The sequence below is a fragment of the Mchenga conophoros genome, linkage group LG10 (genome assembly GCF_057382185.1).
Source record: "Mchenga conophoros isolate Kocher_MC1m ecotype Shallow Benthic linkage group LG10, M_conophoros_male_GT1.1, whole genome shotgun sequence".
In the NCBI taxonomy this organism is placed as follows: domain Eukaryota; kingdom Metazoa; phylum Chordata; class Actinopteri; order Cichliformes; family Cichlidae; genus Mchenga; species Mchenga conophoros.
In genome coordinates this window covers 8872354-8885600 of record NC_140535.1, presented here as the reverse complement: position 1 = coordinate 8885600, position 13247 = coordinate 8872354, and the positions used below count along the sequence as shown (strand labels likewise).

General features: G+C 40.2%; 1 protein-coding gene across 1 annotated transcript; it reads left to right on the top strand.

Moving 5' to 3' along the window:
• The first annotated feature begins 536 nt into the window (after nucleotides 1-536).
• vkorc1l1 (vitamin K epoxide reductase complex, subunit 1L1) lies at nucleotides 537-12376 on the top strand. The gene is made up of 3 exons (XM_085288388.1): nucleotides 537-839; nucleotides 4030-4139; nucleotides 7858-12376. The coding sequence occupies exons 1-3, from the start codon at nucleotides 649-651 to the stop codon at nucleotides 8082-8084; spliced, it is 528 nt and encodes a 175-aa protein (XP_085144514.1). The 5' UTR covers nucleotides 537-648; the 3' UTR covers nucleotides 8085-12376.
• The last annotated feature ends 871 nt before the right edge of the window (nucleotides 12377-13247 follow it).

Here is a 13247-nt window from a genome sequence, read left to right as displayed (position 1 = left end):
CCTGGGTTCAAGAAACAAGTGGACAATTTCATTGATAGGAAGTGGAATGGCTCTGTCTAAAGATGAGCTCTGCGTACGAACGACTCGTGTCTGCCTTGTATTATGATTTTTTGTTTCTGTTTCAATTTGTATGTTCCGCTCTCACGTGACTGTCCGAGGACTATATATGAAAACTTTCAAATCAACTTGATTTTACGATAAAAAGAAAAGTATGTATTTTTATTAACGCGCCGACATTAAAAGGCAGCTTAAGCGGGACATTCTTATACAATAAGGTACCCTAAATAGGGCACCATTTTGAAATAAGGGAGCCTAAGTAGAGCATGTGGATTCCTGTTTTACGGGCAATGCGCTGTATGTATTTCTAAAACAAATCTGCACAAAATACAACAAATACCGGTCTCCCCAGTACTCTTACATGCATTCATGTTAAAATAAAACGCGGCACGTGGCCTGAATATCGTTTATTTGCCTGCTTCTTCTCTCCCAGAAATCTGCGCTCAGCATTTTCTGGGATGTTTTCCTCCTCGGCCCAGCGTCCCGCCCTGACGGTGTGGCACACGTAGTGACGCTTTTCCACGTCGCAGTAGAGTCTCACAGGCGAGCTGGCTGCGTGTGTATGCGTGTCTCCAGCTAGGCCAGAGAGTGATGGCGGCGCCCGTCCTGAGAGTGTCCACCCCTCGGTGGGAAAGAATAGCCAGGCTTCTTGTTTGCCTGCTAGGCATACTGTTGTCTTTATATGCTTTTCACGTCGAGAGGGAAAAGGCGCGGGATGCGAGTTATAAAGCTCTGTGCGACGTCAGCAGCTCCATCAGCTGTTCAAAAGTGTTCAGCTCAAGGTAATTTGAATTCAGCAAAGAGCGCCGACAGTGGCGCTCAATGAAGCTGCCTGCTATTGTGACAATCTGGGAAGGGCTGCGCGGTTTAAACTGTCAAATGCACTCTGCTAACATTTGACTGCTAACCCCAACCGTAAAAGCTAATCACAAGCCATGGCTGGTAGCTCTCTGTTATGCATGCATTAGTTAGAAAAAGTAACTTTACCATTGTAGGTGTTGGTTCTAAAGCGCCACATTAGCTTTGTAGCACCAAGAAGCTAATTTTGCTAACCATTAGCTAACGAAACCCGTTGGTTAACATTTAAGCCAGTTTCACTTCTGAACCAACTGACAGCAGAGTCATAAACGCTGTCAGTTTTAATGGGATCCTGTTCAGACCGACTGTCCTTTGCACGTCTTAAAGCTAAAACATATGTTAAAACCAACTATATAGCATTAAAGTTCCCGATAGCTTGTGCGCAGCGAGGCTATTGTGAATGTATGAGTGATGCTGCTACGTGAAGTCAGTTACTCCGATGACCAGAACTGGGACATTTGTTTGCTGGGTTGATGTTGGTGAATTTAGTCAAATAACTTAAATGACTAACCTCCTACTTTGGCTGTCACACAGCTGTCGTTAGCTCTTGTGCTAACGTCACCAATTATAATTCCAAAGAGCTAAAACCCTACAGCCTGGTTACCTAAAGGAACACAGAGCTAGTCCAGAGGTCAGTGGAGGGGACTGTAGCATCACGCATCCTTGCCAGACAGGTGCATCTCCAGAGATTATTACTTAGATTTTTTTTCTCATGATTATTATACACTTTTTGTATGCATACTGTTAAGGTGCTTAACAGCTTTTGGTGGCCATTCAGTTCTAATAAAGTACAATAACACCATCTACTGGGCCTGTTTGAATGAGAAGCACTGCTGGCCCTGATTACACCTGGAATGCAACCTGTCTAGGACTTACTGCATATTTGTTGAATGAGTCGGTGACTTTTCCGTTTGAGAGTCTGTCTCAACTGATGTAAGCCTGCCCAAGTGTAACATTTCTTTTAAAGAAGAAATCGAGCTGCTTACATTGGTCTGATCAGTTATGGTTTCCAGCAGTGTAATCTTTATGTCATCCTGTATTTTTGTGAGCTGAAGGGTCTGTTTTTCTCAGCTTATCAGTTAAAGAACTAGGCACAATGGTGCTCTAGTGAAATGAATGGAAAGAAGGACATGTAATGTGGAAAATACAATTTATTATATACAGGGTGCACACACAATATACATTATACAAAAGGAGAATAAGCTTTCACAAAGTGAAATGCGATTGCAAAAAGCAAGTCCACACTAGGACATAACCTTTGTGTGTTCCTAGTACTCTTACTGTGAGACATGGTGGATTGCGTTGTTACGTCGGACAATGTCAAACATGGATCAGAGTTATTGAAATGACATTTACACATGCTTCTATCAAATTATGTTTTACAATGATAAATAAGCAAGTGCATAGATCAATGTGGATTGGGGCTTTAAAAAATGAAGTTCTTCAGGACTGGATCTTACTAGGGGTGGGTTTTTATAATCGATTCATCGATTAAAATCGATTCCGGCTTGGATAACGTAAAATCGATTCATTAAAATCCTGAATCGATTCATTAAAATCCTGAATCGATTTTTTTAATATAAATTTATTTTGCCCGAAATGCCAGAATCTCTGGTGACATCTCACAAAATTTCAAGAACCACCAAACAGTTAAGACAGTAAATGAGAGCAGGAACACGGATTCTGCACATAGACTTAAACACACAGCGCGACCCGCGGATCAGAATCAGTGAGATGTCGCCTTTCTCACCCGACGGCAAGGACACGGTCGGGGCTGAAAGCCGACAGCTTGCTGATTCTGATGTGTCGGCGGGTCCAAGCTTTGTGTTCACGCCCTTTATGCGCCGATTCTAAAGCTGTTAGTTTGATCTCTCTCCAAACAATATTGACCGAACCAGCAGCAAAAGAAGATTCACATAAACATCGTCATGTATTCACTCTGACTTTTACTGTTTTGCTTCCACCGCGATGCACAGCTCTCTCTCTCTCTCTCTCTCTCTCTCTCTCTCTCTCTCTATCTCTGTACTTCAAGAACAGTTTCCCTTTCTTCATTATTCGCTTGCTTGTTACGCACAAGTCTACTGTTGTTTACAGCGCTGTCAGCCGCTGTTTTTTTCCCTTTTACATTCTTCCGAAAAGAAAACCTCATTTCTGCTGTTCAATACTGAACAAATTTAAACTTTTTAAAATTATTCAAAATGCAAAACGCTTAACCATGTCTCTAATAAAACCGCTGTAACTTCAGAGGTAATGTTCATATGTTGATTAATGGTTTTCTTTTGTTTTTGATGTACTGCAGAATATTTTTATAAAATCCCAGGCCAGGAAAATCACCTTCATGTCTTTCTGTGTTTTATCTTCAGCTACTTTGACACAAAGGTATCTGCTGTGACGCTCACACCTTTGATAAAGTCTTGCGTGTGTCAGCTTCCTTTTTATTGATACAAAAATATGTAAATGTACTGATCTGAATTATAATATTTCTGACTGTCAAAATATCCCAGATTTAAATCGAATCGAATTAAATCGAATTAAATCGAATCGTGGATCGAATCGATTCGGGACCTTACCCATCATCTCTCTCTCTCTCTCTCTCTCTCTCTCTCTCTCTCTCTCTCTCTGTACACACATATTTATTTAATCATTTATTTATTTATTCTGCATCCTGCATACTTTGGCATCCAGAAAATACAAACAATGATTTCATATACAAAGAAAAGATGGCACTGCTTCATGTCAGGCAACACATAAGTCAAGATGTAGTGATTTGTCTTTGTGACATGCTGCCTTTCTACATATTTTGGAATTGGTTTATTGAATTTCAGGCCAACAATAAATGTTTTTTGTTACTGAAACAGATTCCCCCCCCCCCTTTTTTTTTTTTTAAAGGTTCAGTTTATTAAATAGTAAAATGCTCTTCTGAGAGTAATAATTTGCTGTTATTTTACTCAAATGAACACCTCACTGCAGCATTTTAGGAAGCAAACACTAGGAAGTGTTTTTTTGTTTTTTTTTTTGTTTTTTTGTAATATCTTTTGACTTCAGTCTGCCTTGTTGCATGTTGTGCATGTTGATTTCCATGAATAAACTCTATTTTATTCTATTGTGGTTTAGGTGGGGTCGAGGATTCGGACTCCTGGGCTCAATTTTTGGAAATGACAGTGCACTGAACCAACCCAACAGTGTCTATGGGATTGTCTTTTATGCCTTTCAGCTGCTTCTAGGTAAGCCTATACTCTGTTCCCAGTTGTGGGTTACTTTGTCATTACGTTTTGGATTATATATGACAAATCTCTCTTTGCCTTTGCTCTAGAGGCAAGTGCTGACTCAACTTGTTGCTTTCCTGTAACACAGCTATTTTTGCCTCAACCTGACTCACATGACACTGACATCACACGGAGTTTATAAATGATAATAATGCAGTTAAATGCGAAGTTTGTGTTGTAGGAAGCATTTCCTGCTGACCTGTATTGAAATGTTTTTGGACCTCCCATAGGACTGCAGAGATGAGTTTTTAGAAAACTTCTTATCCTTCTTCTGTTTGGTTTGATGCCTGATATCGTTTTGTTTGCCACACTCTAATCTTGACACCGACAGATAACTGTGATTGTGAATATTTCTCTCTCTGTGTGTGACTTGTTTTAACTTGAACATTGTTTTTCCTCCCTCTGGCGTATGTGACTCAGTCATGCTGGTTCGACATGTTAGCCTGCCGGAGGCCTGTAGGCTTGCCCGGCCACCTGGCCCTAGCACTGAACAAGAGGTCCTTTTAGCTGCTGCATTTAACACTCATTTGACTAGGACAATAGTATCCCAGTTTATCCAAACTGCTGCAGTGGGTAAAGATTTCCATATTAAAGACTGGTTGCATGGCCTTGGATTGGAAAATATTTGCACGTAAGCATTGCTCCAAAATCAGCATAACCAGGGCCATAATCTCTGGTCAATGCCAGTGAGCAGGTTAGAACAGCCGTTGCAAAACACTGAATTATTGCTATAGTTGTGACATTTGGCGATGTCCCTGCAGAGGATCTTTAGCTTCTTTATTCCTTAACTGTAATGAAGAAACTAGAGATTAGTTACGTGTTGCGAGGACGAAGTAAATATACAGTAATATTTGTGTCGAGGTAATCAAGCAAAGTTTGAGATTCTGATGAACTTTTATCCATTTCAGCTCTATAAGTGAACACTTACTAAATCAAGCACATCTGTTAACACCCATCTGAGATTCTTACTGCGTGCTGATCATCACAGTCCTCAGATGCAGGCTATTCACACATGGAGGCACCTATATGTGTGCAGATGTATCACAGTTAACTTTCACTGGTTCATCTGTTTTCACTCAGTCAGTGAGGGTTTAGTGTCTTTGAAGCATGAAGTTCACATTAGAGCAGGGCGATATGACCAAAAATATTTATCACGATATACATTTGAAAATTTGCGATAACAATAAAACTGATGATATAATTGACACTAGACAAAATACTTTACAACTCCACAACTTTATTAGTGCAAAAAAAACCCCATCAATGTATTTTCACTTAAACACTTAATCATTAAAGTTATATAAAACTTTTACAGTGCAAATGCAAATTCCTTGCTGACAGTTTAACCAAAAGGCATTTCCAGTGGAAATTGGCCGACATATCCTGAGCATAACCATGTATAATATCCACAAAACCTAATAGGTTATACACACAATACGGTAATATTATGTTGAACCACAGTACGTATCACTCCGCGAGGCTCCTGTCTACGATAGGCGTAATGCTCCGACAATCCATCAAGCGGTGCAAAGTCGTACTGAAAAATTTGACAGATTTCCGAGCGCCGTGTACCACATAAAATCGTTTCGAGGTCAGTAAACACAACCAGAATTCATACATAAGGGGAATAGCTAGGTTTCATTTGACGTAGACGTGACGTCGACGTAAAGCGCGAAATTTGACTGGCGGTCGGAAGTGAAAAAGATAAGCGCAAAATCACAGACAGACAGTACGCAAAATGCCTATGTCCTGTTGTGTTTACGGATGCTCCAGTAGGTCGACCAGAGAAACTGATAAACGGTATTTTAGGGTACCAAAAATAGCCCAACGAAGAGGAGAAAAATGGAAAATTCTAACCGAAAAACGTAGGAAAAAATGGATTTTAAATTTACGTTTACAGTCGGGAGGTAATGTTATGTTTGCAAACGAACTTATTAGCATTAGGTTGTCGTTAAATTCTCGTTTACTTAGTGCTTTTAAGTTAGTAGTCTAATATTGACTTAATTGGGACTATAGGCTGCCCAAGTGCTTTGGATGACGAAGAGTCGGAGGACTGGGCTCCGACGGTCAATCTCGGCTACGAACGAAAACCCAGATCGGAATCAGTTCTCAAACGAGAGAAAAGAATGAAGCTTAAGGCAGAACAGCATCGATGTGCAGAGGCGATTTTGGATATGCAACAGACGGCTGAGAGCCCGGATTTGAGCCTAGTGACAGTGGAGAACAGGCTACTAACCCTGCCATACAATTGCAATGAGCTGCAATCACTTCTCCATCCTCCTTTGCAATTACCCAAGTCTTCAGAGGTGTCTCGTTAGACCGCTGAGAATGGTTTACCTTGAAACAAACAACTGTCACTCTAACGAAGTCCTAAGGATGTGGCATGTTTGTTGACGTTAAAGCCGCTACCGCTAACTGTTAGCGTGTTTAAGATAAAGCAATATAAGAACAAACACTCACCCTTGCAAACACCAAACTGTATCCATCACGGAGACGTTTTGTTCCAAGGTTGTGGACCCACCCGCTGACAAAAAAATTGCACAATAGCTGCTCTCCTGACTCTCCACAGTGTCCATGTTTACTTCCGCCCTCCACTCAAAAATCACGCTGCCTCCGCACGTCATCAGAACCACGTGACCGCAACCCAACTATTGTCGATTTTCAGAAAAATGTGCCGTATTTTCCAAAAAACACGGTAATAACGACAGCCCGCTAGCATGCGCTACCAAAAATGGTGCTTTGTTGTGCATCTGACAGATGAAAGCCAAACCAGTTACACACCACTGAAGTTGCAGGATTTTTACAAACCAATTCTGGTTCATCCGTTTCATTTAACAATCCCCTTTCGCTCTTCTTATTCTGCATCGCCGCCTTGTGCTTATGTAAACAAAGGCTCTGCGCATCTGCGTTTTACCCATATTCTATCGCGATATTTCATTTTCCTATCGTTGCCCAACATTACACCGGTATTACCGTGAACGGTATGATATAGCCCAGCCCTAGTTCACATCCATAGTCAGTGTTGTAGTTACAATAGATGGCAATGGGGACACCCAAAAGTACACACAATCTACTTCTGTGTGTGTCTGTGGATACAGCAAGGAGCAACACACATTATAGCTGCTTGAAAGAGCGTGCTTAGAAAATCTTTGCTGCCTTTCCTCCCATCATTCAGTCCTTACACTCTTTTGACAAACGCAGTAACTTTACCAGTACATCTGTAAAAATCCTTGTTTTTATCACCGCAGGCTGGTGGAATCGAATACAGCTTTTTTTAACATGTTGTTCCCAGTTGTTAGTGATTGTTGAACCAAAGCTGCATCCCATCGTTTGATCTAAATCATGATGATAAATGTCTAAAACAATAACGGTAGCAAAAGAGAATACCTGTGTGTTTAGTAGTGACTCCTATGAGTACAAACCTGGTGTAAAAGAAGTGCAGACACTGACAAAATAAGGACGTGTCATCATGTGACAGCACGATGACATAAGCAGCCGGCTGGCTCAGTGTGCGGGCTGAATGTCGTCACGAGGACTCACAATATAAATGCAGAAGTGCCTGAGGCTGAAAGCTCTGTGACAAGAGCTCTCTCAGGAGATTGTGTGAAGGTGTATTTTTTTATTAATTTTTTTAATGGTTACCTGTTTAAGCCTCAATTTGTGTTTCTTGCCTTAGGAATGACTGTCAGTGCAATGGCCGCCCTCATTCTCATGACGACATCCATCTTGTCGGTGGTTGGGTCCCTCTACCTGGGTTACATCCTCTACTTTGTCCTAAAGGACTTCTGCATCATCTGCATCACCACATACGCGCTGAACTTCATTCTCTTTATTCTCAACTACAAGCGATTGGTTTACTTGAATGAGGCCTGGAAGCAGCAGCTACAGGCCAAGCAGGACTGAGCTGCCAAGAACGGCAAGAAAAACCCGAGAAACAAACAAACAGAGAAAAAAAAGAAATGTGACCTCTGAACATTTGACTTGCCACCAGGAGACCTTGCTTCCAAACAATGTTTATTCTGCTGTGTGTTCAAAAAAAGAAAAAAAAAATGAAGAAATTTAACTTAAATGTTGGGCCTGACAACTCATTGTTGATTGCAAACACGGAAGGATTTGTAAGTGAAAGATGATTTTTCTTTTCTTTTTTCTCCTTTAATTTCTTTTTCCTTGTTTTAACATTTTAAACTCGCTTAAGGAAGGGTGGGTGTGTGTGTGTGTGTGTGTGTGTGTGTGTGTGTGTGTGTGTGTGTGTGTGTGAGAGTGAAAGTGCGCGTACATGTGTATGCGTGCATGCTCGGATTTGGGGGAGGTGAGAACACAACAACAACAACGCAAACAACCAGAGGCAGAGGACAGCTCTCATTTGAACAACAATTGGAAAGTGGAAGAAAAACACAGGACCTTTTTTAGGGTGCTTGATTTGAAATGGTTGGAAAGCTCCTATTGCTGCACAGCTCATCTGCACTAAAACTCGGAGCCGAATATTGGGTTCCAAAATTAGAAGAAACACTCACTAGGTTATCGTTTAGTTGCAAATCAGGTTCTATGAGAAGGGGGCAACAGTTTGTGTTATTATTTTTTTATGTTTACACTTTTTAGTATATTTCTTTTTGAAGAGGACCACTAAAATAAAACACGGCACAGTGTGAGATGTATTGTGTGTGTGTGTGTGTGTGTAGATCAGTCAGAACGTTTGTTTTGCAATTCTGTACATAGCTGCTGAGCAATATTCCAGACTAGATTGTGATTTAGTGTCGACACAAACCTTTAAGGAAAAAGGAAAAAACTACCAACAAAGCAACAGAAAATCTGGATTTTAAAAAATTACAAATAAGTGATCAGGGTCTTAGTTTGGTGGGTCAGACTTCAGATGTGTTCGGGATGTCTTCTGTCCTGTCGTCCTGGTCGGGTGTGCAGTTCAGCCGTGTGTGAATTTCTTTGTTGTACGTGGTTGTTTCATCTGAAGCCACAGAAACAAGTCTTTCAAAATGGAACTGTGGGTTCTTTTTGCCAGGTTTGAGTAAAGGCACCCTCACTTTTTTTTGTGTTGTTGTTGTTCTTGTGGATAAAGCATTCCTGACCACCACACGAGTGGAAACCCATAAAGAATTATGTGCCTAAAGGAGTGTTACGGTAAATTACCTTTCCTTTTTTTTTTGGGGGGGGGGGATGTCATATTATTGCATCAGATGTTTTTTTCCTCATTGTTTTATTGTCACAGGTCCAAGGCTTTATTTTTATGATCACAATTTTGTAAATTAAGATACCAGTAAAGTGTTTCTCTCTCCCTAATAGGCTCATAAAGGTAGCAAAGCCTGCTACACTGTGATTGTTCAAGGGCAGGAGCGGCCTAGTGGCAGAAGCAACTCTTTATTTTTCTGTTCCCACTTCATTAATGTTCATTGGGCTTTTGTATACATGTGATTATCACTTGAACAGTAACAGTGATCTTGCCAAGCTGAGTTACAGTTCATTTGCAGGATGTGAACAAAACTTGGAAAATGCACTACTTTGTGATTGGTGGGAGATCTGTAAGAAAGCCAAGCAGCGTGTTAACCACACGGGTGGTTACTTGGGTTTTGTTCCAGTAGAAAAAGATAACCTGATCACTGTTGTTTGTTCTAATCCACCATTGGAAGGTCTAAGCAGACATGGAGAAGGCGAGCGCAGCATGTAGTGAAACGAGGGAGTAGAACCATCATCTCCCTTCCATCCAGACTGCTGTCCACTGTTAAGTATCCTGTTTGTCACGTGCACGGTACACCATCTCCTGGCTTTTAGCATATGTTGGCCATCGGACAATCTTGCACCCACTGTCAAAGATCAGTAAGAGTCATAAAAAGTGTAATAATGTGATTCATCTGTGGTCTTAAAGCAGCCTGTTGATAGTTTCATCCCTGATCCTCTCCATTCCTCTGTAGTATAATTCAGGGTCTCGTACAAAGCTGTTCCATCGTTCTGAGGGTTTTCAAGTGTTGATAGCAACTGTCATAGTCACAAGTCATTTTAGTGATTTACTACTGGTGATGTGATAAATCACAAAGTCATTGGTTGTGTATGAAAATGGAAATTCAGGTGATCCCTTTTTCTTTTTTTTGGTGAAATAATTTCTGTTCTTGTATGTTGGGACTCATTTACTACGCCTCTGTTTTCCAAGGTACACTTTATAATAATTTCTTATAGTTTTTCCTGCATTCCAGGCAGACATTTGTTTCTTTGTGAAATGATGATTATTTAATCCTTTACAGTCATGTTGAGATTTGTTTTTTGGGCATGTCCAGTGTGGGCCTACTAGCTTAAAATGGACCTGTGATGCTAACACTGTTACAGTGGTGGATGCTTGTATTAAACGTGGCCAAAGTTTTAAATAATGAGGTCAATGTACAAGTAATCTCTGTGAGACAAAAGCTCAGGTTTCAGACTGCTCTAAAGAGCCGGTGTCGGGTCATTTTCCCACTCTTGACTCTTTATGGTATGAATGAGAGTGGCATTCTCTAATGTGGCCGTCTCAGTCTGATGGTCCGGACGATGAGCGCAGAAGATCCACACACTTGGTTCAACCCTTCTGTTCATGAGGGCAGAGGGATCCTGAACATATGGATGAACTAAGGGGCTAAGATAAATGAGGATCATTTTGAACTATAAGTCACACAAAGCTACTCTAATGGAGTCCAAGAGAAGAGCATATGGGGCCACTTTAATATAGACTTCACTTTGATTTTGATGGTATCTGATGATGCTCTTAAAGTTTTTAAAGCAAGATTCAAAATGGATCAATTACCCAGAACCCAATCACCTCTAGCCACTTGGGTCATGCTAATAATGGAATTTTAGGTTTCCCTTATGCCAGTATGAAAACTGGTGAAAATTGAATTTCCATGCTGCATAAAACAGAATGGAGATGAGTGGCTGCCTGGAATAGGAGACCTCATTCAAATATTGGTTTGCTTTGAAAAATGGTTGCCAGTTCTGTAAATGTGATTGGTGGTAAAGTAGCAAAAAAAAGAAGCGAATACCATTCAAGTCCTTTAAATGTTAGTGTCTCATAGTACATCTTCGGTAAGAACTTCCCTATCTACAGTATTTCCTGGCTTATGCCAGGTTGTTTTTCATCTCAGCACTGGACGAGGTTACCAACCACACTCTTTTATCCTTTTTCTGCACGCTCACAAGTTTTGTGCAAGTGAATCCATAGAAGTCTTTTTTTTTTTTTTTTTTTTAATTTAAATAACTGACAGATTGCTAGTTAAAAAGTATGGTTCCTGTGAATACTGATATAGAACTGAGAAGCGTACAATATCTAAGATTCCAGTCATGAAAGCCCATTACACCATTTGTGTAAAGTTACTTTAAAACTACAAGAAAGAAATTTGATGGATGTTTATTCAAAAGTTTGGGAAATCTTTGCCAGGTAAAAGGATCACCATTTCCTTGATGATGTAACTCTAAAATCAAGGTCAAGGCATAATCTTTGCTACATTCTCACAAATCTTCATTTAGGCCCTGAGGTAAAACTGCCATGTTAGTTGCATCACCAATGCCAACGAAAGTGCCTTCTGTTTGATCACTAGGCCTTGAGCCAAAGACAAGCAACAGTAAATAGCCTTGTAAAACGAAGAACTGCAACAGGCACTTGTGCTTGCCTTCCTTAGGATGAAATTTGCTTAATTGGTAATTCCTAAAGATTTGATACCTGGTATCAGTACGAAACTCTATTCAGAAATGGCCGTTCCTTTTTTCCTTACTCCACTATGTAATTATCTTTATCTTGCTTAGTTAGGAGATGTTTGTTAGCAGAAAACACACTGTTCCAATGATAAGATTGTAATGTTTTTTCAGAATTAATTATGCCCTTTAGCTGTATAGACTGTTAACATTCTGGGTTGTTTTAGTAAAAAAAAAAATGTTGGGGGGTTGGAGGGCTAGGATATCCACGTGTCAGCATAAAAGGTTTATTAAATTTCTTTGTGGAGGAAATCTTACTGGGTTTGCTTCTGTATTGCCAAATATGTTTTAAAATGCTGTATTTTCTTACATGGAAAAGTGTTACATGAATGGTAGGAAGGTGCAAAAAATAACCTGTTTAAATCCAGCTTACCTTAAGGGAAAACTGTGGAAAAAGGTTGACGTGAGAACATTTTTAATTGTGTCATTGTCATGTGGAAATGATCTACCATTAAAACATTCCCTCTGAAGCTGTTAGTTTAAGTTATTTGAATGAAATAATGTGTTTAATACACAAAAAGACTTGCTTTTAAGTCTTTTAGGTTTTATTAGCTTAAATCTTTAGAATATTTGGACTAATAAAACCTAAAACGCAATCTTGTTACTTTGACAACCTTTTTGAGTCTTTCAACAATATTCAGGGGATTTTATCTGAAAGATAAATGAGAGCGTATGAAGTTGTATCACAGCTCAGCAGATGGTGGTAAGTTACCAAAAGCATCATTGTGTTCCCTTTTAAAGATAACTGACGTACTTTATAAAATATTATCCGTTCTGTATCTTCCTGGATCTAAAAAAAAAAAAAAAAGATTTTTGTCACCCATCATTTCTTTCTTCCACTCATCCATCCATTCTCTCCTTGTCAGGGTCGCAGGGGGGCTGGAGCCTATCCCAGCTACCAGGGTAGAGGCAGGGTACACCCTGGACAGGTTGCCAGTCTATTGCAGAGCTAACACATAGAGACAGACAACTATTCGCACTCACATTCACACCTATGGGCAATTTGGAGTCACCAATTAACCCAACCCCACTTACTGCATGTCTTTGGACTGTGGGAGGAAGCCGGAGTACCAGAGTTCTTTAATGTAGGATCCAGTGTGAATGTTTGCAGCAAGCAAACCTGTTTCAGTGTTTACATAAACACCTCAAGCTGGATTTATAGTTCAATTCAATTTTATTTATATAGCGCCAAATCACAACAAAAGTCGCCTCAAGGCGCTTCATAGATACAGAGAAAAACCCAACAATCATATGACCCCCTATGAGCAAGCACTTTGACGACAGTGGGAAGGAAAAACTCCCTTTTAACAGGAAGAAACCTCCGGCAGAACCAGGCTCAGG

Excerpts from the sequence above, each read along its gene's own strand:
- vkorc1l1 (XM_085288388.1), top strand. The coding sequence starts at position 649 with ATGGCGGCGCCCGTCCTGAGAGTGTCCACCCCTCGGTGGGAAAGAATA. Across the intron at positions 840-4,029 it reads TCAAAAGTGTTCAGCTCAAG|GTGGGGTCGAGGATTCGGAC; the intron begins GTAATTTGAATT and ends ATTGTGGTTTAG. Across the intron at positions 4,140-7,857 it reads TGCCTTTCAGCTGCTTCTAG|GAATGACTGTCAGTGCAATG; the intron begins GTAAGCCTATAC and ends TTCTTGCCTTAG.